Below are 24660 nucleotides of genomic sequence, written 5' to 3'. Positions count from 1 at the left end.
AAGATCTCTGTAGACTTGGGAGGGAGCCTATGGGACAGAATTAGTGGCCTAATTACTTCTGCCAAATTGTGGCCCATCTGAAGAGAGCGGGGGCATAAATACTCCATCCTCTCCTTCTGCCCACCTTGGCTGGTTCTTCCCGGGAGGTGCTCTCCACAGAGGCCAGCAGAGCGGAGCAGAGACTGGGTCTGGAGGAGCAGTCTGCGAGTGTCCAGCCCACTGTGTAGCCCTGGACAAGCCACTGAACCTCTCTGAACCTGTTTCCTCATTTCTCACATGGGGCGCTAACCTTCATAATGTTTGTGTGAGAGAAATAGGGTGATGAGTGTATGATATCTAGGCCTTCCCTGGTGTATAGAAGGTGCTCAATTCATAGTAACTTCTTTCTTTACTTCACTTTAAGGCCAAGCTGGGCCTGGTGTCTACCGGGATTTTCAGGAGATGAGTAATCAGTGCCGGGCTTTGGGGGGGACAGAGAGAACTAGCTGGTATTGGTCGATGTCTGCCCTGACTGACCTGGACCAGGGCTGAGTGGCTGAAATCCTCAAGGCCTGCGCTATCCTTGTTGCTCTCCCACCTTTGTGATCTACATGAGGGGAGTACCAGTCACCTGACTGGCCACCCTCTTATATTCCCTCAATAAAAACACTTAAGTGTTCCCTCTTTTCCTGGGGTTCTCATATTGATGGTCCCATCCTGGCTCCCTGACCTCTCTCTCCTGTAAGTCCGTTTCCTTTGGATAAAGAATTCCCATTAGTGACCATGCTCAGGTCATGGGTCCTTCCTCCAGGATGGCAACAACCAGGTTCCTGGTTACTTCCTTCTGAACATACCACACACATCTTCCTTCCTGCTATTCCTTCCACGTTACCTAAGTGACCCATTACTGTATTCCTTCATACAGTTGAATTTTGATTTCTTTCTTCTTCCTTACACTCCCCCACCCCAGGCGTAAAATTTAGTTGGAAGCCCTCTGCATCAGGTCAGTGCAGGCCCCAGCCAAATGCATTCTTCTGGCCTTGGCTAAGTGCCCCTGGAAGTGCCAAGCCCCCATCAGCCTGCTCTCTCAGGACGTGGTCCAGAAGGACAGATCCCAGGTTTGGACACCTCGCATGTTGCCAGGCACTTCTTGCCATGTCCTCCTTTTATTTCCAAACTCAAAGCCGCCTGCAGAAAGGCTGCCTGGGCACCTGCCCAACTCCTCATAGTCCCCCTCCTTTGCCCAGCCCCAGAGATACCACCAGATCTCTGTGTCCTTTCTCCGTTAGAGGAGATTGGCAGGTGTGGTGGGTATGGACAAGTGTGGCAAAGTGGTGGGGTGGGGGCGAGGCTGGCAGGCCTTGCCTTTTGGTTTATCACAGCCACTTCTGAGCACTGACTTGAAGATGGGGCTGCAGGTGTGTGGTTGGGAGTGGCCGCCCTGCCCCTCCCTTCCTGCCGGCCCTCTGGCCTGAGCCTTTACCGGTTCCTCCGCCTCAGCTTTCTGAGGGCAATTAGAAGACCTCCCGACAGACAGGCAGCCCTACAGCATGCCCTGCTTCCCCAAAGGCTAACACAGCACCTCCCCGGTGGGTCTTGGGACAGAAGACTTCACCCCACTGTCCAGAGTCGCAGTCACTTGCCCTGCGTTCTCCCAGCAGTGCAGTTCATTCGTTCTGCTCTTGAGTCCATGGACCCGCCTCTGCCTCTGCCTCTTGGTCTGCAGCATTTGCCTCCTGTCGGTTTGCTCCACAGGGACTAGGAGCCTCCCTCGCAGCTGCAGACATGCCTGTAGTTTGATTGTGATGCAGTTGTAATGGAGGGGGGCTTCTCTCAGACAAACTGAAGCACCGCCTGTCTCCACTTGAGCAGCCATCATGGCCCTGAGAGTAAAGTTCCAGGCCTTTACCTCTTACAGTGACCCTGGCCCCTGTTGCTGGCATCTTTCATTCCTGCAGCACAGCCTTTGCTCTGAGTCTCTGCACACGCTCCTCCTTCTGCCCAGAACATTTTCATGTCCTCTTTCTCCCTTTTAACTCCTTGTCATCTTTGGAGACTCTGCTTAAATGCCATTTTAGCTCAGATACACATATCCCACCCCAGGTCTTGCCAAAGACCCTGACCATACCCTCCAGGGCATCATGCTTTTGCTCTTAGAATAGCTGTAATATTGATGAATATTTAAAATATATTTTTATTGATTTCAGAGAGGAAGAGAGGGAAAGAGAAACATCAGTGATGAAAGAGAAGCATTAATCGGCTGACCCTGCATGCCCCCTACTGGGGATTGAGCACACAGCCCTGGCATGTGCCCTGACAGAGAATGGAACCATGACCTCCTGGTTCTTAGGGTGATGCTCAACCACTGAGCAACACTGGCCAGGTTGATAAATACTTTTAGTTGTGAGGAAGCCGAGGTCTGGGCTTTCCCTGGGTCCATTGGTGGCAGGCTTGGCCCACCTTTGCCGGGCAGAGGCCAGGCAAGAAGGGTAGGATCCCTGGCTCCTCTGTAACCTCCACAAGAGCCAAGTCTGTGTTGCATCACTGTCTCTCTCACCATCAACACCACTGCTGGGCCAGAGAAAGGCTCATAAATACTGGGACCAGCAACAGTGGGAAGTTGTGAGCAGTTTTCACCCCGGGTGTTGGCAAATACCTTAGCTGTCTTTTGGACTTTTCCTGCAGACTAATTTAGTTCTTCTATTTCTTGGGGACTCGGGGAGTGTAGATGGTACTGTTCCCTGTGTCTGCCCAGAGAGCAGCCGGCCTGGTGTGGGGCAATGACTCAAAGGCAGTGATGGTGTATGTGTGAAAGGGGGTGTTGACGAGGGAGTCCCTGATGAAAGGTAATGGGAAAGGGGAGCAGAAATCTGGGATTTGGTAGGTACTCTCAGGGTGCTTCCTGAGTATCACTGAGAAAGAATGTGAGCAGATGCTGGCCTAGGAGCACTGGGACATAAGAGGCAGGCGTGGTCTTGGTCCTCAAGGACCTTCTGCCCTTGTTTGATCAGTATAGCCGAGGACCCTGGCTGCTCCTTCCAGGGACTCCTGTCACTTGTCATCCAGTGAACTCTCGTAGGTGCCTGGCCACATACCACTGTGACTTGCTGATGGGTTTTTATGCCCTGTGTCCTAGCCATGTGGGGAGCCCTCTGAAAACAAGGCTGTTGTTACGTCGATGCCACAGGTGTTGCCGGATGTATGTGCACAGAGATCGTCAGGAATGAGCAGCTATGTGTTTGCTCTCTGCCTTCACTCGCTCCATCATTGATGGTTTTGCTTGACTTGAGTCTGTATGAATAGTATTTAATTTGTTCATCATTAGGACAACCTCACATACCACAGATTTGTGGTCAGACCTGGTGGACACTGAGTCTGCGTTTGATCAGTTTCAGAGATGACTAGCTCCTCAGCTAATGAAAAAGAGAAACCACCCCAGTGTTGGATCACACATATAAACGTCAGACTCCATATTTGAAGCTAAGCCCCAAAGTGTGGGGGTGCAATTGCACTGTTTATTCCCAAGAGTACATGGCTTCCTAGAGCTTGCATGCCCATTCCCACACCTCTCCAGGCAGCCACTGGCTGGCTAATCAGAGGGCAGAGCCCCTGCCTATGAAAGGAGATGACAGTGGGGTGCATGTAGGCTAGAGTCAAACAACCATCAAGTCCTGGATCCTTCCTACTTTGCCTGTCTCCTGGGGAGGGTGAGTAGACACAGACTTATGGCAGCCAACTGCGCCCGTCTCCCTGTCAGTAATGAAACCACCCGGAGGCACCCTCACCAGTTTGCGCCATATGCTCCCCAATTACAACTCAAATGCATGCCACATGCGAGGCTGTTGGAAACACATTTTCATTTTGATGTGGCTATTCTGAAGTTAATGTGCGCAAGAACAGATGCTTTCTGTCAACCAAATGATGACACTGCTGTTGCTGAAACTATGCTTTCGCCATGTTTGTAAAACAGAGAGGGTTTTATATCTCTTTACTAAATACTCTATTATCAGATGAAGAGAAGGTACCATTACAGTTCCTTCAACACCAAAGGGAATGTTTCTCAAAGACGGGTTCACTCTTTCCCTGTACCAGCCCAGGTTTGGCTTTTAAGGAAAAGTGCCTGACACGCTCATTCATAGGCATGTAGGTTCACGTTCATGGTCATGCCCTATGGTTTCCTCCTGCTACTGCCAGTCAGTGCATCTCTACCCGGAAACTTTGGCCTCATATCACCAGTTCTTATAACTGTCCCTCTTGGAGACACCCAGCAGGGACGGCTGGTAGAAAGCAGGGGCCTTTGCTGCCGGGCCTCCCTTCCTGCAGTCTCCCAGGGAAGAGCTCCTGTATTAAGCTGGGGTCCCCAGCAGAAGGTGTACAACATGTCATCAAGCTACGGGCAGGCAGAAGGGAGAGGCCCTCCATCCTCTACACCCAGTTTTACCTGAAGGGCCCTGGACAGGAGGTTCCCACGGAGGAGTATTTCTTCCTGTGGAGGTTGGAAGTGACCCAGGCATCTCATCCTCCCCACTGCCTGCCTCCCTCCCAAGTTCCCTGGTGCATTCCTAGAGAAAGGCAGCCTGAGAGCAGACGAGGGGTGGGGCTGCTGGCCCAGTGAGTCATGGTAGGAGTTCTTGCTGGGATGCTGAGCTTTCCTCACTCATAGTAATGCCGCTGCCAGGCCTACTGGGGGCGCTAAGCACACTCCACTGCCAGCCATCCCTGCTTACCGGAGTTGGCACAATACCCCCACAGAGAGAGAGCTTCCTGGTCTGCTTGTTCTTATGGGGTCTGGCAAGGTCTCTCACAGTTCCTGCCACGGGCAGATCCCATCTGAATGTGTTTGCCTAGGGCTCGAGCTCACACTCTTGGGGCACAATGTCAGATTCCCTCAATGTGGCTGTGCCCTCACTGGTCAAAGATCCTCAGGGTGGCCAGTCCGACTCTTCTGGCCCTCATATGTGGCAGTTGTCTCAGATTTTTTTTGTATTCTCAATCATTTTGTTACTTATCCACAGCCCACAGCAGAGAGTTTGGTCAGCAAAAGCATGCAAAGAAAGCCCTGTGGTGGCACCCCCTGCTCCCTAGAGGATGGCACACAGGGGCAGGGCATTTACCTTGGGACAGGCATCATGTTTCTAGTCTTGATAGGTTTACAAATAGTCTGTGCCCATGAGGGATTGTTCACATAGCTTTCCAAATTATGGACTAGTTTACATTATGAGCAAACAATTCAAGCAAAGGGTGACAAGCCTCGTTGGTGTAGCCACTGATAAAACATTGGCTGCTACTTGCTTACCAGCTTGATTCACCATGGATTTTTTTTTCTCTTTCCCTGGAGAGGCAGAAGGTTCATGTATTAGTTATCTATTGCTGCATAACCAATCAGCTCAAAAATAGCAATTCAAAATGGCACCTATTTATTACCCAAGAGTTTTCGTAGGTCAGAAGTCCAGCATGACTCAGCGGTGTTCTTGGCCTTGGGTATCTCAAGGCCATGATCAAGGTTGTGCTGGCTGGGCTCTTATGGGGAGACTCTGGGAAGAATCCACCTCCAGGTTTATTCCGGTTGTTGGCAGGATTCAGTTTCTTGGGCTTGTAAAACTGAGGTCCCTATGCCTTGTTTTCTGTAGGCCTGGAGTCACTCTCAGCTTTTTAGAGGTTACCCACATTCCTTGTCACATGGCTCCCCATCTTTAAAGCCAGAAGCGTGGTGTCAAATCCTTCTCCTGCTTCTAATATCTCTGACTTCTTTCTTCTGCTAATCAGAAAGCATCCTGCTTTCAAAAGGCTCCAGGATTGGATCAGGCCCACCTGGATGATCTCCATATTTTAAGGTCGATGTCAGCTGCACAGTCCCTTCCTAGCAGTGCCCAGACTGTATTTGGTTGACTTGCCAGGGGACAGGGGTCTCGGGGGCCATCTGTAGAATTCTGCCTGCCAGGAAAGCACAGAGAAATCAAGCTCACATCCTTCCTCACACCATCCTTGATGCTTCCTCTTGTGATTGTATCTCCATTGTTGTCTCCACCAGCGAGCACCCAGGATCCTGCACCAGAACCGGGACCAGAGGAGGAGGTGGGGCAGGTGGCCGATGATGCCAACCAGGAAGTAGCCCCTGCCCACTTGGGGACTGAGAGCGAAGTGGAGCAGGAACTGGAAGAGCGAGCCTCCCTCAGTGAGAAGGAGAGGAGGAACGAGGAGGTGAACGAGAGGGACAACTGCTCTGCCTCGAGCATCTCATCCTCCAGCAGCACGTTAGAGAGGGAGGAGAAGGAGGACAAGCTCTCCAGGGACAGGGGCACTGGTAATCAAGCCCCTTTTTCCATAAACATTCCTGGGGACCTCAGGGTGGGGGTCCTGGGTTGCTGGCCTCTGAGGTGACCGGCTGGCCCAGCTCACTCATCATGTAATAGTGACTTTATGATTAGGGATTACATGTAATGTTAGTCCTTAGTAGGGACTTGAGGAGGGAGCCACAGAGGGTTGTAGAAATTGCAAATAATTTATACAATCTTTTGAATTATTATTTATATGTGAAACCATGGGGTTGGCTTTCCTGCCCATGGCTTGAGAGCTGTCAGGTTGGCAGGGAGCCAGCTCTGTCGACTAACAGTCCTCAGAGTGGAGGCAAGTCTTACAGCTGCCTTCATCGAGCTAAGAGTGACATATATTCAAGGAGCCCTAAGGGCAGCATGAAAGCTCCACAATGGCCTGCCAACCAGTGGCATGACCCACGCCTGGCTTGTTAGTTCACAGATTAAGAATACATTATGTCTGAAGCATGGGTGAATGAATGAAAATTGAATGAATGAATGGAGCCAAAACGTCTCCCATGAGACCTGCCAATCAATGGCTTAGTCTAAAATAGTTAGTGGTTGAATTTTCACCAGTTATAATATATTAGATTTTATTTACTGCAATATTAGTCAAAAGAAGACAAAAAGACTTTATTAGTTTATATCAGGGGTGGAAAACCTTTTTTCTGCCAAGGGCCATTTGGATACTATAACATCATTCTTGGTCCATACAAAATTATTAATCTAAAAATTAGCTGCTATATTTGGTCAAACATTTAATTAACTCACCCCTAATGGGTTGGCAGGGACAGACCAAATGATTTCACAGGCCTTATACGGCCCACGAGCCAGATGTTTCCCACCCCTGGTTTATATCTTAGGAAATATTGCATTGAAAATCTGTGTCTGTTTGGTTGAAGATGTATGTGCTAATATGTATTAAATGTATTACTATTTCTTTAATTTCTTTCAAAGTCAGATTACAATTAGTCTCCCAAATTCTACTTGTGTATTCACATTTAATGTAATTATGGTCATAGTACAAGGTGTTGGGGAAGTCTTCCTGATCACATTTTGGCCTTAAAATGTTTTATGTTTATGCATAGCTTTCTGAGTTATTCCTCATAACCAGGTGTAGTGGGCCTAAAACATATCAACGAGTTGGCTTAGTAAACATAAGCCAGGGAACAAAACTTTCTTGGATTAGATTGTCCAATATTCTTCCAAATAAGGACAACTTTCCAAAAATGGAGACTCTGCTCCCCAGGAAGGACCATTAACTTTCCAACAATAACTGGTGGTGTCCAAGTGTATACCCTCAGGAGTTAGGGCTTTGTGGTGACTTTTCTGCTTCAGTGGTGCTAAGAGATGTGATCATGTTTATATGTGATAGCTCTTCGGTTCTTAAAAAATCCCACTGCTCAGGCACCATTAGCAGCTGTGGAGTCTGGACAGCTCTCTCAGCATAGCTCTTGCTTTTCAGAATGTTCTCAGCTCAATCACAAAGACCATCAAAATGATTTCCAATCCTATTCTTATGATTGCATCTATTATTTGAAAATGAACTTGCAAGGCTTGAAAGATATTCAACTTATTCTCGTTGTGTAGTTTTCTTTTCCTTTGTTTCGTGTGTCCCATTCCATGCATTATCGTATGGCGAGGCATTATTGTAGCATTCATCACACGTTGTTGTAATTACGTGTGTAACTGTCCTTTGTCTCCACTTGATGTAAGCTTCATGAGGATGGGGATGTCTGTCTTGTTCATTGTGAGCTCATGCTGGGCGTCCAGAACACAGTAGGGCCTCACAAAACCATTGATGAATAAATTAATGAGGAGGCATCTGGTTAAGATGGAGAAGCTCCATTGCTCCCAGGTCTCCCTATGACAACTAAATTATAAACATCCTGGGCATAACAGAACAACCAATCATAGGGAGATGCTGAAAGGTGGAAAGAAAACAGACTATCTAGGGACATTCAGACTTGAATGGCATGGCAATGAAGCATCAAGTAAAGTTTATTCCCCTAGCCAAAAGATTGGGAAAAGTATTGCCTAACAGAACAGAAAATCTTTTTTATTATTAATACATTTCCTGCCCTAGACAAGCGCCGCTAATGGAAAATCTGTGGCTGTCCTATCCCCCATCCCCACCCCATCCAGTAGCTTCCAAATAACCAGATGTGTCAACCATGAATTCTATATCCAGCAAAACTAACCTTTAGGAATGGGAAAATAAATACAGTTAAAGAAAACTTAAGAGAATTTGTCACTAGCAGACCTCCTCTTAAAGAATAGATAAAGGAAGTCCTCTGAACAGAAAGAAAATGAAGACATAAGATAACTTGAAATTTCAGAAAGGAACAACAGAATGAGTAAAATTAGGGGGAAATTTAAGAGGCTGTCTTTTTCCTCATGAGCTTCTTAAATCATATTTGATGTTGTAAGCAAAAATTACAGCATACTTGATATTGTGCTCAATATATGTAGAGGAAATACAACAATTATATTTTAAAAGTGGGGAGGGTAAAGGCATCTAAATGGAAGTACAGTGTCTACACTTCAAAGTAGTAAAATATCAATACCAGGAGACTAATGAGTTACTGTATGTACTATAATACCTAGAACCGTGGTCGGCAAACTGCGGCTCGTGAGCCACATGCGGCTCTTTGGCCCCTTGAGTGTGGCTCTTCCTAAGCCTTAGGAGTACCCTAATTAAGTTAATAACAGTGTACCTACCTATATAGTTTAAGTTTTAAAAATTTGGCTCTCAAAAGAAATTTCAATCATTGTACTGTTGATATTTGGCTCTGTTGACTAATGAGTTTGCCGACCACTGACCTAGAGCAACCACTAAGAAAATTACACAAAGCAACATACTCCAAAACACTATAAATCAAGTTGAAATTCTAAAAAAATGTTCAAGTAAGCTACCAAGACCAAGAAGGGAGAAACAGGACTGAAACAAAGGAAACAAAAAAATAAGTAAAATGGGAGACTGAAGCACTAACATATCAATAATTACTTTAATTTGCAGAATGGATAAAGTGCAACCCAACTCTATGCTATCCATACAAAACTTATCTATATACATAAAAGTGTAATATGCAAATTGACCAGATGGCGGAACGACCGGTCGGCTATGATGTGCACTGACCACCAGGGGGCAGACACTCAACACAGGAGCTGCCCCTAGCCCACAGGCCCCAATTGCCCTATGGGGAACTGGGAACTGTGGGTGGGTAGTGGTGGACATAGGCGGTGCTGGAGCCCGATCGCCCTGCTGGTGGCCCCACAGACAGAGAGCAACCAGTGGCGGCAGGGGGTGGAGGGTGGGGCCAGCTGCCGGCAGCCGGGGAAGATTGGCCCTGATCGCAGGCCAGGCCTAAGGACCCTACCCATGCACAAGTTTCATGCACCCGGCCTCTAGTTTCAAATATAATGACATGGGCAGATAGAAAGTTAAAGGTTGGGCAAAGACATAGCATGCCAACATTAATAAGAAAAGCAGGAGTACCTATATTCATATCAGATAAAGTAGAGCAGAGGGAAAAACTAGGGACAAAGAAGCACTCCGCATAACGATGTAAGAAGACCTAAGTGAATGAAGAGGGCAAGTGAGAAGACAGGTATTTAAAATGTTACCTGATTAGGCTCTTCTCCCTGTGGCCAAAATGAGAAATTGCCAACATTTCCCAATAAATGAAGAAAGAGTGAGCCAATCTGGGAGAGAGAGAGAGAGACTCGGCCACTGTATCTGCTCCAGCCTCCTGGCGTCAAAGCAGTCTCCCTGTTTACGGGCTGTATGACCAGTTGTAGGGACTCCAAATAACCAGATTTTTCCATCATGCCCTCAAATGCCTCTCCTGTCTCTTTGGTGGTGTGAGTGTTTTTTTGTTTGTGGAACCTACAGGAGGGCTCTAACACTCCTTGCTCTGGTGTTGGTCCCTTGGGGAGGTTAGGCCACTCAGAGCGGAGCATGGAGGACAAAGCTGCACTGGAAGAAACAGCACATGGGGCTTGTGCTTCCCCACCAAATGCCTCCTCTAAGTCCAAGGCGGAGCTGTGGGCGAGACCAGAGTCCTCCCCAGCATGTTTGATCGGGCTCGTCTCCTTCAGTAAAACGAAAGCTCCCCATGCTCACGTCGATGGCCTCGGTCTCCTACCACCTCCCAATACAAGTATCTATGGAGGCCCTGGTATCAGGTGGAAACCACATTCTGAAATGCCCATCCCATAGTCCTGCTAGCCCTTAGGAAGCAAGCTCAGAGGAATGACATCCTGAACATACATTCATTCATTCATTCATTCATTCATTCATTCATGCTAGATGCTGGGGATACAACTGTGAACAAAGCACTTGTAGAGTTTACATTCCAATGAAGAAGACAGTTTAACCACTAATTATAATTTTTCTAGGGATGGGGCAAAGACAGCGATAAAATAAATTAGAAAATAATGTGGAAGGTTACATAGTAATAAGTGCTGTGGTGAAAAATAAAGCAGGAAAGGATGATAAACAGTGTTGGCGAGAGAGAGCATTGCACAATTTTAAATAAGGTGTTTGGGGAAGACTTTGCTGAGAAGTTACTATTTGAGCAAAGGCATAAAGGGTTTTGAGGAGCAAACCTTGTGATTAACTGGGTGCAGTTTGTTTAGGAGGGGCAAGGGCCCTGAGGCCGGGTCATGCCTGGGGAGTTCTAGGAATGCGAAGGAGCTGCTGTAGCTGAAGATGTTCATGTCCGTCTGCCTGAGGTGGCAGCAGTAGATGAAAAACAATTCAGGTGAGATCACACGAGGCTTGTGAACATTGCAAGGTCATTGGTTTTTTGTCTCAGGGAAATTTGACATCGTTAGAAGACTTTGAGCAAAAAGGTATGATCAGATATTTTAACACATCACGTGGCTGTTGTATTAAGAATTGATTGTGGAGGGGCAAGAGTTGAAGCTGGGACCAGTGAGACCTTGCAATGCTGTAGGCAAGAAACCATGCTGGCTCAGCCCAGGGTTGTGACAGGGGAGGTGATAAAAAAAAAAAAAAGATTGGATTCTGACTATAACATGACCATTTAACTAACAGGATGCCCTGCTGTGTGGGGTAAAAGAAGAGGAGGTGTCAAAGATGACTCAGATTTGGGGGATTGGCAGAAAGATGAAGTTTCCATATCCTAGACAGGAAACAATTTCAGGAGAAGCAGGTTCAGTGAGGGGGCTGGGGGCGAGGGCAGAAGATGGTATTTAAAGCCCTGAGATTGGATGAGATGGTGACTAAGAGAGTGAGTAAGGTTGGAGAGAAGAGGTCCAAGGACATTTCAAGGGTAAAGATAAAGGAGGAATCAGCACAGGATACTGAGAAAGGAGCAGCCAGAAAAAAGGAAGCAACCCAGCTGAGTGCAATGTCCCGGAAGCCAAGTGAAGCAAGTGAAGGATCTAAGTAAGGGAGGAGGGTGAGCAGCTGGGGCTAGTGTAGCAGGCAAGGCGGCGGTCGCCTGGAAAGGAGCAGGTTTGAAAGGTGGAGGGAGCAAAAACTTCCTGAGACCCATTCAAGAGAAAATAGAGAAACTGGAAACAGTGAGCAAAACAAAACAAAACACACAAACACCTCATCAGCATCTTTAAAGGAAAGGAGAAAAGTTGGATTATAGTAGGAGGGATACATGGAGTGAATGGTGGGCTTTTTGTTTGTGTTTTTTAAGATGGGTGAAGTTAGACCATGTTCAGGTGCAGGTGGTTGAGTGGAGGCGGAATGAAAGCCCTGGTAGATTTTTCTGACTTTGTGAAGTTGTTAAACTAGGGAGCAGGGCCACGCTGTGCGAGGATGAGATGGGTGAGGGGGGTAGAGGAGAGAAGAGGGTGCGAAAGGTCACCTAGGGAGGTCTTAGAGAGACAGCCAGGCAGCTTTAAGGGTCTCCTGAATTTTAAGTGCAACCAGTGCGTGGTGTATGCATCTCTCTGGGCGATTTGAGCTGCCCTGGTGCGATGTGGAGGAGGGAGAGCGATGGAAATAACCCCACAGCCTCTCAGAGGCCTCTGGGGGAGGGAGCATCTTCCTTGCCTCCCTGTGTGCTTAGGACAGAAGCCCCTTGGTCGCCTGTGGCTGGGTCCTGACCAGCTGTCATGGTGAGTAGTGAAGGTCAGGAAAAGTCTCCCAGGAGCCTGGGCAGTGTCACACCTACAGGCGTCGAGGGTCCTGGAGCAGGTCACTGGGCGTTAGATGCAGCATCTGCACCTGGTCGAGGACGTTTTGCCAGCCATGACCGCCTTCCTCTTCGGGGGTCTTGCTTCCCTGTCTCCTCTGAGTGGCCGTGTACAGAAAGCCCACAGCTTCCCTACCTGGTTTTCTCGGGGTGTGGCCCTGCGCCTTTCTCATTTTTCTCTCTCCTGTCTGCTTTCAGGTTTGTGGTCCGCGGGGGTTCAGGATGCCAGTGTAAATGAACAGTGTGGCGACATCCTCACCAACAAACGCTTCATGCTGGACATGCTGTATGCCCATAACAGAAAGCCCACGGATGCCGAGGAGAAGGGGGAGGGCGAGCCCGTGGGCGCTGAGCAGGGGGCAGAGGCGGTGCCCAGCCTGGCCAGCAGGATATCCACGCTGCAGGCCAGCTCCCTGGCGCAGGACGAGAGTGTCAGGAGGGTGGACGTGGGCTGCCTGGACAACAGGGGCAGCGTGAAAGCCTTCGCGGAGAAATTCAACAGCGGGGACCTAGGGAGAGGGCCTGTCTCCTCCGACACCCAGCCCGATGACACGGTCCCGGAGAAAGCATCCCCCCAGCCCAAGACCGAGTCCGACCACATCTGGGACCAGCTCATGGCCAACCCAAGGGAGCTCAGAATCCAAGACATGGATTTCACCGACCTGGGAGAGGAGGATGACATCGACGTCCTAGACGTGGACCTGGGTCACGGGGAGGCCCCTGGGCCGCCTCCCCCGCCGCCACCTACCTTTCTGGGTTTGCCGCCCCCGCCCCCTCCACCCTTGCTGGACAGCGTGCCTCCCCCTCCCATCCCCGGTAATTTATTGGCTCCTCCTCCAGTATTCAATGCTCCTCAGGGCTTAGGGTGGCCCCAGGTACCCAGGGGTCAGCCGGCATTCACGAAGAAAAAGAAGACCATCCGTCTGTTCTGGAATGAAGTGCGGCCTTTCGAGTGGCCGTGTAAGAACAACCGGCGCTGCAGAGAATTCCTGTGGTCAAAACTGGAACCTATCAAGGTGGACACTTCCAGGCTGGAGCACCTGTTCGAGTCTAAGTCTAAGGAATTGTCCGTCTCAAAGGTACCGCCAGCATCTGGCCTGCTTCCTGACTTGCAGAGTTTTTTTCCGCTGTGGAGTGGGACTGGAATTTGTTGTCTGTTAAATTCCCTTTGTGCTGCTTTTGCTGTTTGGTTAAAAAAAGGGGAGGGGAGGGCAGTTAGTATAAAAATCTGACCTTTACCATGTTACTCTTTGTGCCACGTCCTAGGTGTAAGCTAAATGAGTAAGGGGCCCCAGTAGCTGACATAGATAGCAGTCCACGAACACCATTAAGTAAAGTAGTAGCTTTCAAAGACCCAAATGACCTGGAGGAAAAAACCAAAAGGTTAACCCGGGAATATTAGCATCACCTGTCAGCAGATGTTGGCAACCGCCCCCCTCCTCCCAACTAGAGGAGAGCAGACTCGCTCATTTATCCAACACGTGGACTTTATCCACGTGATTAATTACTCTTACCTTCAGAGATCAGAGCTGAAAGGAATACAGTGGGGCCTTGACTTACGAGTTTAATTCGTTCTGAGACTGAGCTCCTTAAGGAGTTTGTTAACTCAAATTACTCTATCAACTCAATGCAAAAAATCGGCTGAGAGACAGCTTGTATCTCAAAAAACTCGTTAGTCGGGACACTCGTAAGTCAAGGCCCCACTGTAGTTTGAACCTCAGCTGTAACCACACAGTGCTTTTGTAAAGACAGTAATTCAGGTGCCATTTCTTTGAATAATTCCTGGCTGCATCAGCATAAAGCAGCTATCTAAACAGTTCCAAACAGCCATAGCGTTGGCATCCTGTAAATATTACGCATCCATCTAGATTCCTGATTCTTCATAAATGTCTGAGAGTTCTGCAGGCTTTGCTGCTGTGGCGTTTTTAATAGAGATGTCACAGCCCCTTTTATAAATGGGAAGCACTGTGCACGAAGTTACTGGGCATTAAGGATAAAGTCACGGTTAACGAGAAAGGAAGCAGCAGCGTCCTGCATCACAGGTTTTATTTCTAATGATTTGGTTCTTCTTTACAGATCTGAAAGAACTGGTGGGTTGTTGTTTTTAAAACCCTTGTGATTTGGGGTGTGTTACAGTTTTAAAACAGGTTTAAGACGACCCTCACTTCTCAGGAACGAGGGGTGCAAGAAAACACTTTGTGAAGTATAATTTAGAGCAGTGGTTCTCAACCTTGGCTGCACATTAGAATCACCTGGGAATCTTTTTAAAATCCTGATTTATGGGCCTCATCCTCCAGAAATTCTGTTTCTTTGTTATTGATTTAGAGTGACCACTTAAGAACTTATTCTCAGGAGTTAATTCCAGCTCCATGTGTTTCTCCATTTACCGTTGTTTGGGGGAGTATAAGGCTGCCTGAGTCAGGCTCTCTGACCTGCCAGTCAGTTGCCTATTCTGAATCAAAAAGTACATGCAGCATCCTCGGGCAAGAGCGCCCTCAGACAGGGGGTCCAGTGACAGAGTTAGTGCCTGTCCATGCGTTGTTGACTGAGCAGGTAGGGGGGCTGTAACCAGTCAACTTTCTGTTAAAACTCGTGTTGTGTGTGACTTTCCAGGGTAACATGTGGTGCTCAGCCAGCCATGTGTCCCCTGCAGTTTTTTAAAATATATTTTTATTGATTTCAGAGGGGAAGGGAGAGGGAGAGAGAGAGAAAAACACCAATCATGAAAGAGAATCATTGATTGGCTGGCTCCTGCACTCCCCCCTCTGGGGATCAGGCATGTGCCCTGACTGGGAACCGGGAATCAAACTGTGACCTCCTGGTTCATAGGTCGACACTCAACCCCTGAGGCACCATGGCCGGGTCCCTTCAGTTCTTAAAGTCAGGCCTGGCATTCAGGGAAGATGGGCCTGGCTGGGTTAAAACGCTGTCTCTGGTTGCCAGGAGTTATCCAGCAGTTGACCTCACTCATTCCAGCCTCCACCCTGCTGATCTAGTTGGCCCATCTCCCTCTTCCTCCTCCTCCCCCCACCCCTTACTGGGCTCATCTGGCTGGCTTTACCCTCTAGGCCCCCCCTGCTAGCTCATCACCTCAGAGGTGGCTGCGGAGAGGCTGGCCCTCGACTCCAGGCAGGAGGAATAAAGGGAGGAACAGTTTGGCAGTGAAGGCACCTCTGACTTCATTTTTACAAAGGACATGGTAAGATTAGAAGCTTCCTGGAGAAGACCCCAACTGGACAGTTCCCCTCCCTCCCCTCCTCTTGGTCCCACTGTGGTCGGCGACAAGTCTGGTTGGTGCCCTTCCAGGAGCCCAAAGGTTCCTTCTTGCTTGACATAGGTGGTGACCTCTTCAAATAAGTTATTGCCTAGCCAAAAGGCACATGTTTGCCTAGTTTTGTATAAAGAGAAAGCATAAGAGGAAAGTAATATATTGAAAAATTTACCGGAAGGACTCCAGAATTTTCTACAACAGGACCCAGGAGCCCATACCTTTGTTTTGGGGGGATAGGGGATGTGAGCAGGGGATAATTTACAAATGCTACAAAAGGTGAGCGTGAAAATTAGGGTTAAAACGCAGTACATTGGAGAGTTGGGTCCATCATGTGTATGTTACCACTGCAGCGATAGCCAGTTTTACTTCTGTTCCTAATGCATGACTGGGATTTTTATGAGACACAGCTGTAAGCAGCCACTTCCGAATCCTGACTCACGAGAAGTTTTTCATTAAACACAATGGAGTGCAACAAAAATAAAATGAAGTCAATTTTGCAAGACAGCACATAGCAAAGGGAGTCTGTTTCCGTTCCCGTTAGAGACCTTGCACGAGACCAGCGTCAGAACAGGGCACGGCTCTGACCATCCGAGTCCCCTCCACCCCCATCAAAGATTCGTGTGCAAGAGCCAGGCTGGGTCAGCACTTCACGGAAACGATAAGAACAGAAAGATGTGCTTTTTGGTTTCCTTTCCAAATAGTTTCTGGAACTGGATCTACATTTCTCTCTCGCTCTCTCTCTGCAGGAAATGTATATATAGCTTTTTAGTAAGATGACTTTAATTATGTTTTGTGGAGAAAGACAGAAATCCTGTGCTAAATTTCATCATGTTGTGTTTCTACTGTTAGTCTAAGATGTGGAGAATCACATAGGGCAAAAGGGAAAGATGAAAGGCAGAAAGCCCTTGAGGGTCTGGGGACAGACCCTCTGTGAACTTGATGTCATCCTGAGGAGCCCCAGGAAGTGGCCTTCTAACTCATGTGTCTAATAAAGGGCTGCAAAGGGCAGCCTTTATCTTCCACGTTACAGACAGACCAAGACAGGTGTGGAGGGAAGAGATGACCAGAATGAAGAAGGGGACTTGGCTTTCCCTTGGGAGCTCAGTGCTGTCTTACCTTGGGATCATTTGTTTACCATGAAGAGGGGGCTCTAGAATGGATTTGGAGCGATTGTTCAACTTTATTTGCCCTGAAGTTTCTAAATGGATCAGAATCTATTAGCTGTGACTTAAAAAAAAATTCAGCGGTGACAATGTCCAGGTTGGGGTACCAGATAAACTACATGAACATTAGAAATGTACCTGTTTTGCAGTTGGCCTCTGCCATAGAAGACCCAAAGGGAAAGAATGGGAAATTAATTAATACTAATTAATACTTAATTAAAATTAAGCCTATTTTGGCAAGTTCCTCAGAAGCATCATTCCTAACTGAGGGTGTTTCAGCCATTATGTAGGCTCAGTAGGGTGTTTTTTAAAAATATATTTTATTGATTTTTTACAGAGAGGAAGGGAGAGGGATAGAGAGTTAGAAACATCGATGAGAGAGAAACATCAATCAGCTGCCTCCTGCACACCCCCTACTGGGGATGTGCCCACAACCAAGGTACATGCCCTTGGCCAGAATTGAATCTGGGACTGTTCAGTCCGCAGGCCGATGCTCTATCCACTGAGCCAAACCGGTTAGGGCCTCAGTAGGGTTTTTGTTGTTGTTTTGGTTTTTGCCTTAATGCTTTTCCATATGTATTGCCTGCTCCTTTGTTATAGACCTTAGGAAAATTCCATAGTTGTCACATCTGCTGACATGTGTATCCTGGCACCCTGGTCGTGGCCATTTTCTCAACAAACAGCTTTGAAACTGTCCAGTGGCGTCACTCTCTTGGCAGTTGGCGGGGAGCGAGGAGTGATTTGCCATTTCTGAGCCAGTGTCCTCCTGAGCCTGTCCGAGGGGCTGTGGCAAGATGTTGAGAGGCGTGTTGAGAAGTCGGTCGCCTTTCATGGAAGTGCTGTCAAACTCAGTGGCATTCTCTGAAACTCTCTGAGTCTTCTCAGTAAATCATGTCCCTCGCCAGTTTCTGTTTTCAGTTGCAACACCCTCTGGGGTGATACGTTCTATGTGCTGAATATCCTCTTTTAATTTTTTAATATATTTTAATTGATTTTAGAGAGAGAGTGAGAGATAGAAACATTGATATGACAGAGAAAGATCATTACCTCCTGTAGGCACTCTGACCAGGATCAAACCCACAACCTGGGTATGTGCCTTTCGGTGCATGGGATGATGCCCAACCAACTGAGCCACACCAGCCAGGGCGAAATATTTACTTTTTTAAAAATATATTTTTATTGACTTCAGAGAGGAAGGAAGAAAGAGAGATAGAGAGAGATAGAAACATCAATGATGAAAAAGAATCATTGATCGACTGCTTCCTGCACACCCCCAACTGGTAATTGAGCCCGCAACCCTGGGATGTGCCCTTGACCAGAATCGAACCTGGGATCCTTCAGTCCACAGGCCGACGCTCTATCTACTGAGCCAAACTGGCTAGGGCTGAATATCTACGTTTTAAAGGCTACATTTTTTTATTTTAATTTTTTTCAAATTACTCTTTAAAAATTCTAAGGGGTGATCTTTTGTGGCAGCATTCCAGGAAAATATGGAAAATAAGGCCTGTTCACCTGCCCAGAGCGCATGCCTTCACAAGCTTTGGTCCCTCCGTGCTCTCCTCATTTCATTCTGTCCCCTTGTGAGGGTGCTGCTGCCTGCATGGTGTACCGCAGACAGAAGCCCCAGGACTAGTGGAGCAGGGTTTTCTGTTTCATTTCCTAGAACCAACACCATGATGTGGTTGTGTGGCATTGGCTGAGGCAGAGTGTGTGGCCCAGTCCTCAGGAGTCAGCTGCACCAGCCCCACAGCCCTAAGCTGCATTACCCCTGAGCGTGGAAGGACCTGAGAGCTCAGCTCAGGGCTGGGAGGAGCTTGGCAGTTGTTGGGCACATCAGGCTCATTTTAACATCAGTAACAACTTCCTGCATTGTCTATAGCCCTGAGGTCTTGATTCCCGCATCATTCATAAAACTGGCAGGACCAGTCCTTGCTGCATTTGGAATGAAGGCAGCTAAGCGAGGACCCCATTACTGTCTTTCTATCCTAAGAAAGGTTTCCTTACCCCTGCTTTTTGTTTCGTCTTTCAATTGTTTCCTTTTATTGGAAGATCGACTTTCTACTCGCCCAACAATCCTGCTCAAAGCCTTTAGACTTCTGAAAGTCTAAATCAGAGAGTCCTGTTGTGGCAGATATCTTTTAAACATCTGTGACCCCTGCGCCCCACTCTAGACAGGGGATATCGGATCTCTGAGGGGACCCAAGTATCACTGTGGCTTAAAGGTACCCCTAGGGATTCTCTTGTGCACCCCAAGTTGTAAAGCGCCGCTCTGATTAAACTACATTCCTGGTTTTCCTTCAGAGAGTGTCAGCAGATTGATCAGACCCGTTTCCTCCTCGGGTAAACGATGTTGTGTTTCTCCCAGTTAGTGGTGGGGACTTCATGTTTGCCATTCTGCTGTCAGTCACAGAGGAGCCACTGCTCCTGGCAAAGGAGAATCCCCTGGCCTGTCTCCAGAGCTCCCCTCCCCATTAGTCCCGGAAGCCAGCCTGTCAGCCTCAGAACAGGATTGAGCAATAGTGTCATGGGCCTCCTGGCCCTCCCCGGGTATGCATTTCTTTATTGGATTATTCTCATGGAAATGGCCCCACTCAAGGAGTAGACACTTCACTGGCACTTGGGCAATACCTGTTTAAGGAAATAGGATCTATATCAAAGAGAGGCTCCAGATCAATAAATATGGGAAGACACTCAGCCAATCAGAAAGAGGCTGTTGGAGGACTCGGCCTCTCCTCCCGCCTCTGCTCAGGGTTTGCTGTCCTGCACCATCACTGATCATGACTTGAGACTCTAGTCAGCCATGGGGATCCGTGGGGCGTGACATGCTCCCACCATACTTACCTGAGACTGCTCTTGCCTTCTCTCTTCTTATGAAGGAAAATGTCAGTCAGTCTGTCAGGATGCTAACCTGCCATAGTGGTTTTTCTGACTTCAGGTTACTTTCTTTGGTTCCATGTTAGAGATCGGGCATTCAAATGAATGTCACTCACTAATCTTGGTATGTGTTGGAATGCCCTGGAACGTTGTCTGAGAGCTTTTTCTGTACTATCACTTTTTCTGTTCTATCATTCTAGCTATTCTAGTGCTACACATTTTAGTTATATTGGTTTTATAATGTTTTTATAGCTGATTGGGTAAATATTATATATAACGCTACTGATTTTTTTTATGCATCTAGCCTTTCATAGTGACTTTAGAATATTTTTTAATTCTAAAAAACCTTGTTGGATTTTTATTAGAATTACTTTAAATGTATGTATTAGATGAGAGAAAAATGAGCCTCCTTTTAACATTGAGACTTCCTATCCAGAAATATGCTGTTTCTCCTTTATTCACATCTTCTTTTATTACTTTCGAGATGGTGTTGTCATTTCCTTCATGTAGGCCCTGTGTCGATATGTCAAGAGGTTTTGGTCTGTTGCTTTCTTGTTTGGGAGTTGCTTTTCGGGATGTATCTAGTCTCCTATCAAATTCAGGACAACTTTCTGATTTTCTGCCTAGAAGTTATGCCTCCTGTCATCTTCCCAAGTCCTGTGCCACCTTTGTCCTGTCACATCTTACCCCTTTGTTCTAGATGCCTTCAGAAGGGCATTTAACTCCTAATCTCCTTCACAAGGACCACTCTTCCTTCTTTGGCTTCTGTTTTATATCCTCTTTCCATCATTGACCAATTTACTATTTTTCTAATTTCAAATAATGGGCAGTCACTGACTTTCTGATCAAAGAAGTGCAATAAGGAAATGAGTGACTGAGAAAGGCTGTGAGAAAGCGAATGATAGGTGGGCTGAGGAAGAGGAGAGACTAGGAGCAGAAGGCCAGGGATGGAGGCTGGCACCAGGGGCTGGGGTCAGGGCGGAGGTGGTGGGAACGAAGGACAGGGGGACATGAGAGGCTTTGTGGACGAGGATGGATGACATTGCTGTGTCACAGGACCATGTGAAGGATATAGTGAAGGTCATACTTGCTGATCGAGGACTTTGAACCCAAAAAGATGATTGAAATGGATCAGAATTGATGACTGCTAATCCTTAGACATAGTCTTGGGCACGGGGAACTTTGGCTAGCTCCTGCAGGTGCTTCTCTAGGTTACTGTGGGAAGAAAGGACAGCCCTACATGAGCCACCACCTTATGTCAGGCAAGACAAACCCCAAGGCACTGGTGTGCTCAAGTAGCTTCCAGTGGAATCTGTTTTCATTATGGAGCACAGCATTTAAAACATTTCTTGGATAAACTCCAGAGACTGAATAATTCAATTTCAGATATTACTTTAATTCTTATTCCTTCACAAAGTGGGTGAAAGTAGCTCTGAAAACATGGAGAGTCATCTGTGGGGACAGCTTTCCCAGTGTCTCAGGATGCCGGAGGCATCTCCCCAACTTACAGGGGAGTGTGTGGGTGTGCCCACTGGTGTCCATTGAAATCTATTGAGATGGGGACAAGGACATGTCAGGCTCAGGGCCACCATGTAGGTCTGTGCACGTTGTTTGGCACATAGACACTGGCTGAAGGGGCAGGGCTGAAATCTGAGCGGTGCTTTCTTCTCAAGCTGTTTGCCATGGGAATGTGTCTCCCCAGTTGCGGGGAGGTGGTCTTTTTCTCATTTGCACAAAGGCTCTGGTTGGGCTGGGCCTGTCCAGGCATCTCTCTGGGTTCCTGGAATGAGGGGACTATAGGTGAGGGGCTAAGGGCTAATGATTCCCAGGGAATCCCTGCCCTCTGATCAGTGCCTCCTGCACTGAAGCCTGGTTCGGGGAAAGTGCCCCTCCAATGCCAGACCCAGGCTCCTCCCATGCTGCCATCCTTATGTAGCCTCATGTCCACACTCTCGGCAGGAAAAAAGGGGGAGGGCAATCGGCATGGCCCTCTGGGTCTATTCCTTTTTAATCAGAAAAACAAAAGTCAGACCTAGGTCACAGGCCCAGCTTTGGCTGCAAGGGTCCAGGGATGGGACTGATGTCATTGACACATTGCCAGCCCAACAGAAGTCAAGGTCCTGCTGTGAGCAGGGAAGAAGGAGTGGGTGCTGGGTGAGTGGGAATTTCGAATCTTTTTTAAAAAAATATATTTTTATTAATTTCAGAGAGGAAGGGAGAGGGATAGAGAGAGAGACACATCAATGATGAGAGAGAATCATTGATCAGCTGCCTCCTACCCAGGCATGTGCCCTTGGCCAGAATCGAACCTGGGACCCTTCAGTCCGCAGGCCAATGCTCTATCCAGTGAGCCAAACTGGCTAGGGCGGAATTTCGAATCTTAACATCCCTCTCATCCCTCTTCATTGCCTGTAGTCAGCATTTGCCAACCCCTTTCCCATTCCTTCTTAGCATTTCACCCACAAAATACTATTTGTGATTAGATTTTAAAAGCTAAATTTCAAGGGTTCCCGAGAGGCTCATTGGATTAAATGAATAGAAGACAAGCTTGCCCTGCCGAACGAGGGTGCGTCCATGTGCCATACATCCCGGAAGCCGGCGGTCAGAGCCGATGCCACACCCACAGGCACTGTTCCTCCTGGCCACCAGGCCCCAGAGCAGCTGGGATGCTTTCAATTATTTTCCTCGGGAAGAAATTTTAATTTATTCCCAAATGCATATTTAAGGATCTAAAATAGAATTTTAGTAATTGATTTTGGAAGGGCTCAGTAGGACGTAAGGAGCCACAGTCCTTTTCTCCAAGTCGACTTCCAGCCTCTCATGTTGCAACGGCCAGCTTCTCCCCACAGTTCCGCTGCTCCCAGCCCAGCCACACCGATGGTGAGCAGCAGCCAGCCATTCAGCTGCAATGGAGTCGGAACGGCTGGCTCCTGAGGGCCCCCGGTTGTGGCCCCCCAAACTCCAGCTTCTTCTCTGTCAATCCCCGGCAATCTAGACAAAGCCACTTCTTAGCTCCTTATCTTCTCTCCCCAGCTCCAAACTAGATCCTACACATTCTTTAGGACCCAGCCGAGATGTCAGCTCCTCCAGACCCTGCCCCCCAACATTAGATGAGTTAATTACCCCACTGCTGAGCCCCCTCACATTGTAAACCCCCCATCTTTTCCTTCAAGAGGTCCGCTCTGCCTAACTCATCATTGTCATCTAGGCTTGTTACCTGAATAAGAGTAGTTATTCTCCCAGCTCTGTTTGCATGGTCAGGGGGCTTGCTAACCAGACCTTGTCCACTTGTCCCCATGTCCACTACCTTGAACTTCCCAGGAGCTCAGGGGGAAGCTGGAGGCCTTGTCACCTCATCTCTGGGCACCACACACCAGGGCCTGCTCCCAAGGCACTCAGCCCAGCAGGGAAGCCACACACGAGGGCTCTATGAGGACACTTAGACACCTCTGTCCTCTGTTCCCCTCCTTGGCCTCCAGGTCTGTTTGTCCCCCATTCCTCTTCACCAGCACCTGTCCTTTGGTCTCCTTCCTAAGAAGGTTCCTCCTCACCCACTAGCGGCAGCTGCCCACATGTGGAAGTGTGGCAGGTACTCTGGAATAAGGGGCATGGGACATTTGAATGGGGAGAGGAGCCCCTGAGATGATGTGGCCAGGGATCCAGAGGGGCTGACCGGCCAGCAATGGTGGGTTCTCCATGTCACTCCCGTCTCCTCAGCACGTGTACCACCGTCTCCATCCCCAGGCACACACCATGTGCCCTAGGGCCAACCAGAGCACATTCCGATTCCTTGCAGATCACAGGGAGGGAGCTCTGGGAGGATTTAGTTTTGTTTCCACTGCTTCTATGGAAAAAAACAGGAGTGTGTGTGTGTGTGTGTGTGTGTGTGTGTGTGTCTTTCTTGCAAAATATCACATTGTTCCCAATTGAAGGAAAATCAATTTTGTTTTGTAATGTGTCTGACTTGCGAAGTTCCACTGCTGGCCTGCGCCTGGCGGCTGCCAAGAGCTGAGCCCTGATGGCTTTCTTCTGTGCTGAGCGGTAGCCAGTCCTTTGCGCCTAAGTGGGGCCACTGGTTTTCATCTCTGAATAAATAGTGAGTTTGCTTTTAATCATGAAACACAGACAGGATCAAAGATGAGGCATTAATCTTGGATTCTCCTTGTTCTATTACCCAGAAAACTGCCGCAGACGGAAAAAGGCAGGAGATCATCGTCCTGGACTCGAAGAGGAGCAATGCCATTAACATCGGGCTGACGGTGCTGCCCCCTCCAAGAACGATCAAGATCGCCATCTTGAATTTTGATGAATATGCCTTAAATAAAGAAGGAATTGAGGTGAGAGCCGCTCCGCCAAGCATTATTTGCGTTCTGCAATGTGTCACATATGTGCAAAGCATTACTGTGTCCAGTGTGACTTTGTAGGGTGGCTTGCCATTTTTTTTTTGTCTCAGCCAGACTCTGAATAATGTTCATAATTCTCGTGTCTTTTTAACTTCTTGGGGATGGGAAAGTCCCTCATTACCTATGAAGTTCATGATTCATTTCCTGACTTCCTTCTGACCATGCTCCACCTACCTCATCCTGGAGGAAGAATGTGATAACCTCCTTAGGAGGCTGTTAGGATCTTCTTTCACATCATTTCAAACCAAATATGTTTAAGGAGCAGTTTCAAAAGTAGGGTGTGCTCATATTCATGTAAATGACTTTGTTTCTCTCTTTGCACTTGTTAGGGTGTGGAGAGAGATGTTTCATTTGAGAAACTGGAGAAGCCAAGCCAGCTGAGGCTTTGGCATGTGCTGATCTGAATGGCACAAGTGCAGAGAGGTTGGGTGACTTGGCTGTGACTACACGACTGGTAGGTGGCCTCGCTGGAGCCAC

The 24660-nt window shown here is 47.9% G+C and overlaps 1 protein-coding gene across 1 annotated transcript in view; it reads left to right on the top strand.

The window, feature by feature from the left end:
* FHOD3 (formin homology 2 domain containing 3) overlaps positions 1-24660 on the top strand; it is a 327675-nt gene that overhangs the window by 267684 nt on the left and 35331 nt on the right. Inside the window, exons 15-17 of the mRNA XM_023750800.1 lie at positions 6011-6283; positions 12671-13551; positions 23959-24117. Of these exons, the coding sequence (XP_023606568.1) occupies positions 6011-6283; positions 12671-13551; positions 23959-24117 (1313 nt within the window). The remainder of the gene's footprint in view (positions 1-6010; positions 6284-12670; positions 13552-23958; positions 24118-24660) is intronic.

Source organism: Myotis lucifugus, unplaced genomic scaffold, assembly GCF_000147115.1.
Source record: "Myotis lucifugus unplaced genomic scaffold, Myoluc2.0 scaffold_16, whole genome shotgun sequence".
NCBI classification, from domain to species: Eukaryota; Metazoa; Chordata; class Mammalia; order Chiroptera; family Vespertilionidae; genus Myotis; species Myotis lucifugus.
This window is presented reverse-complemented; position numbering and strand designations above follow the sequence as displayed.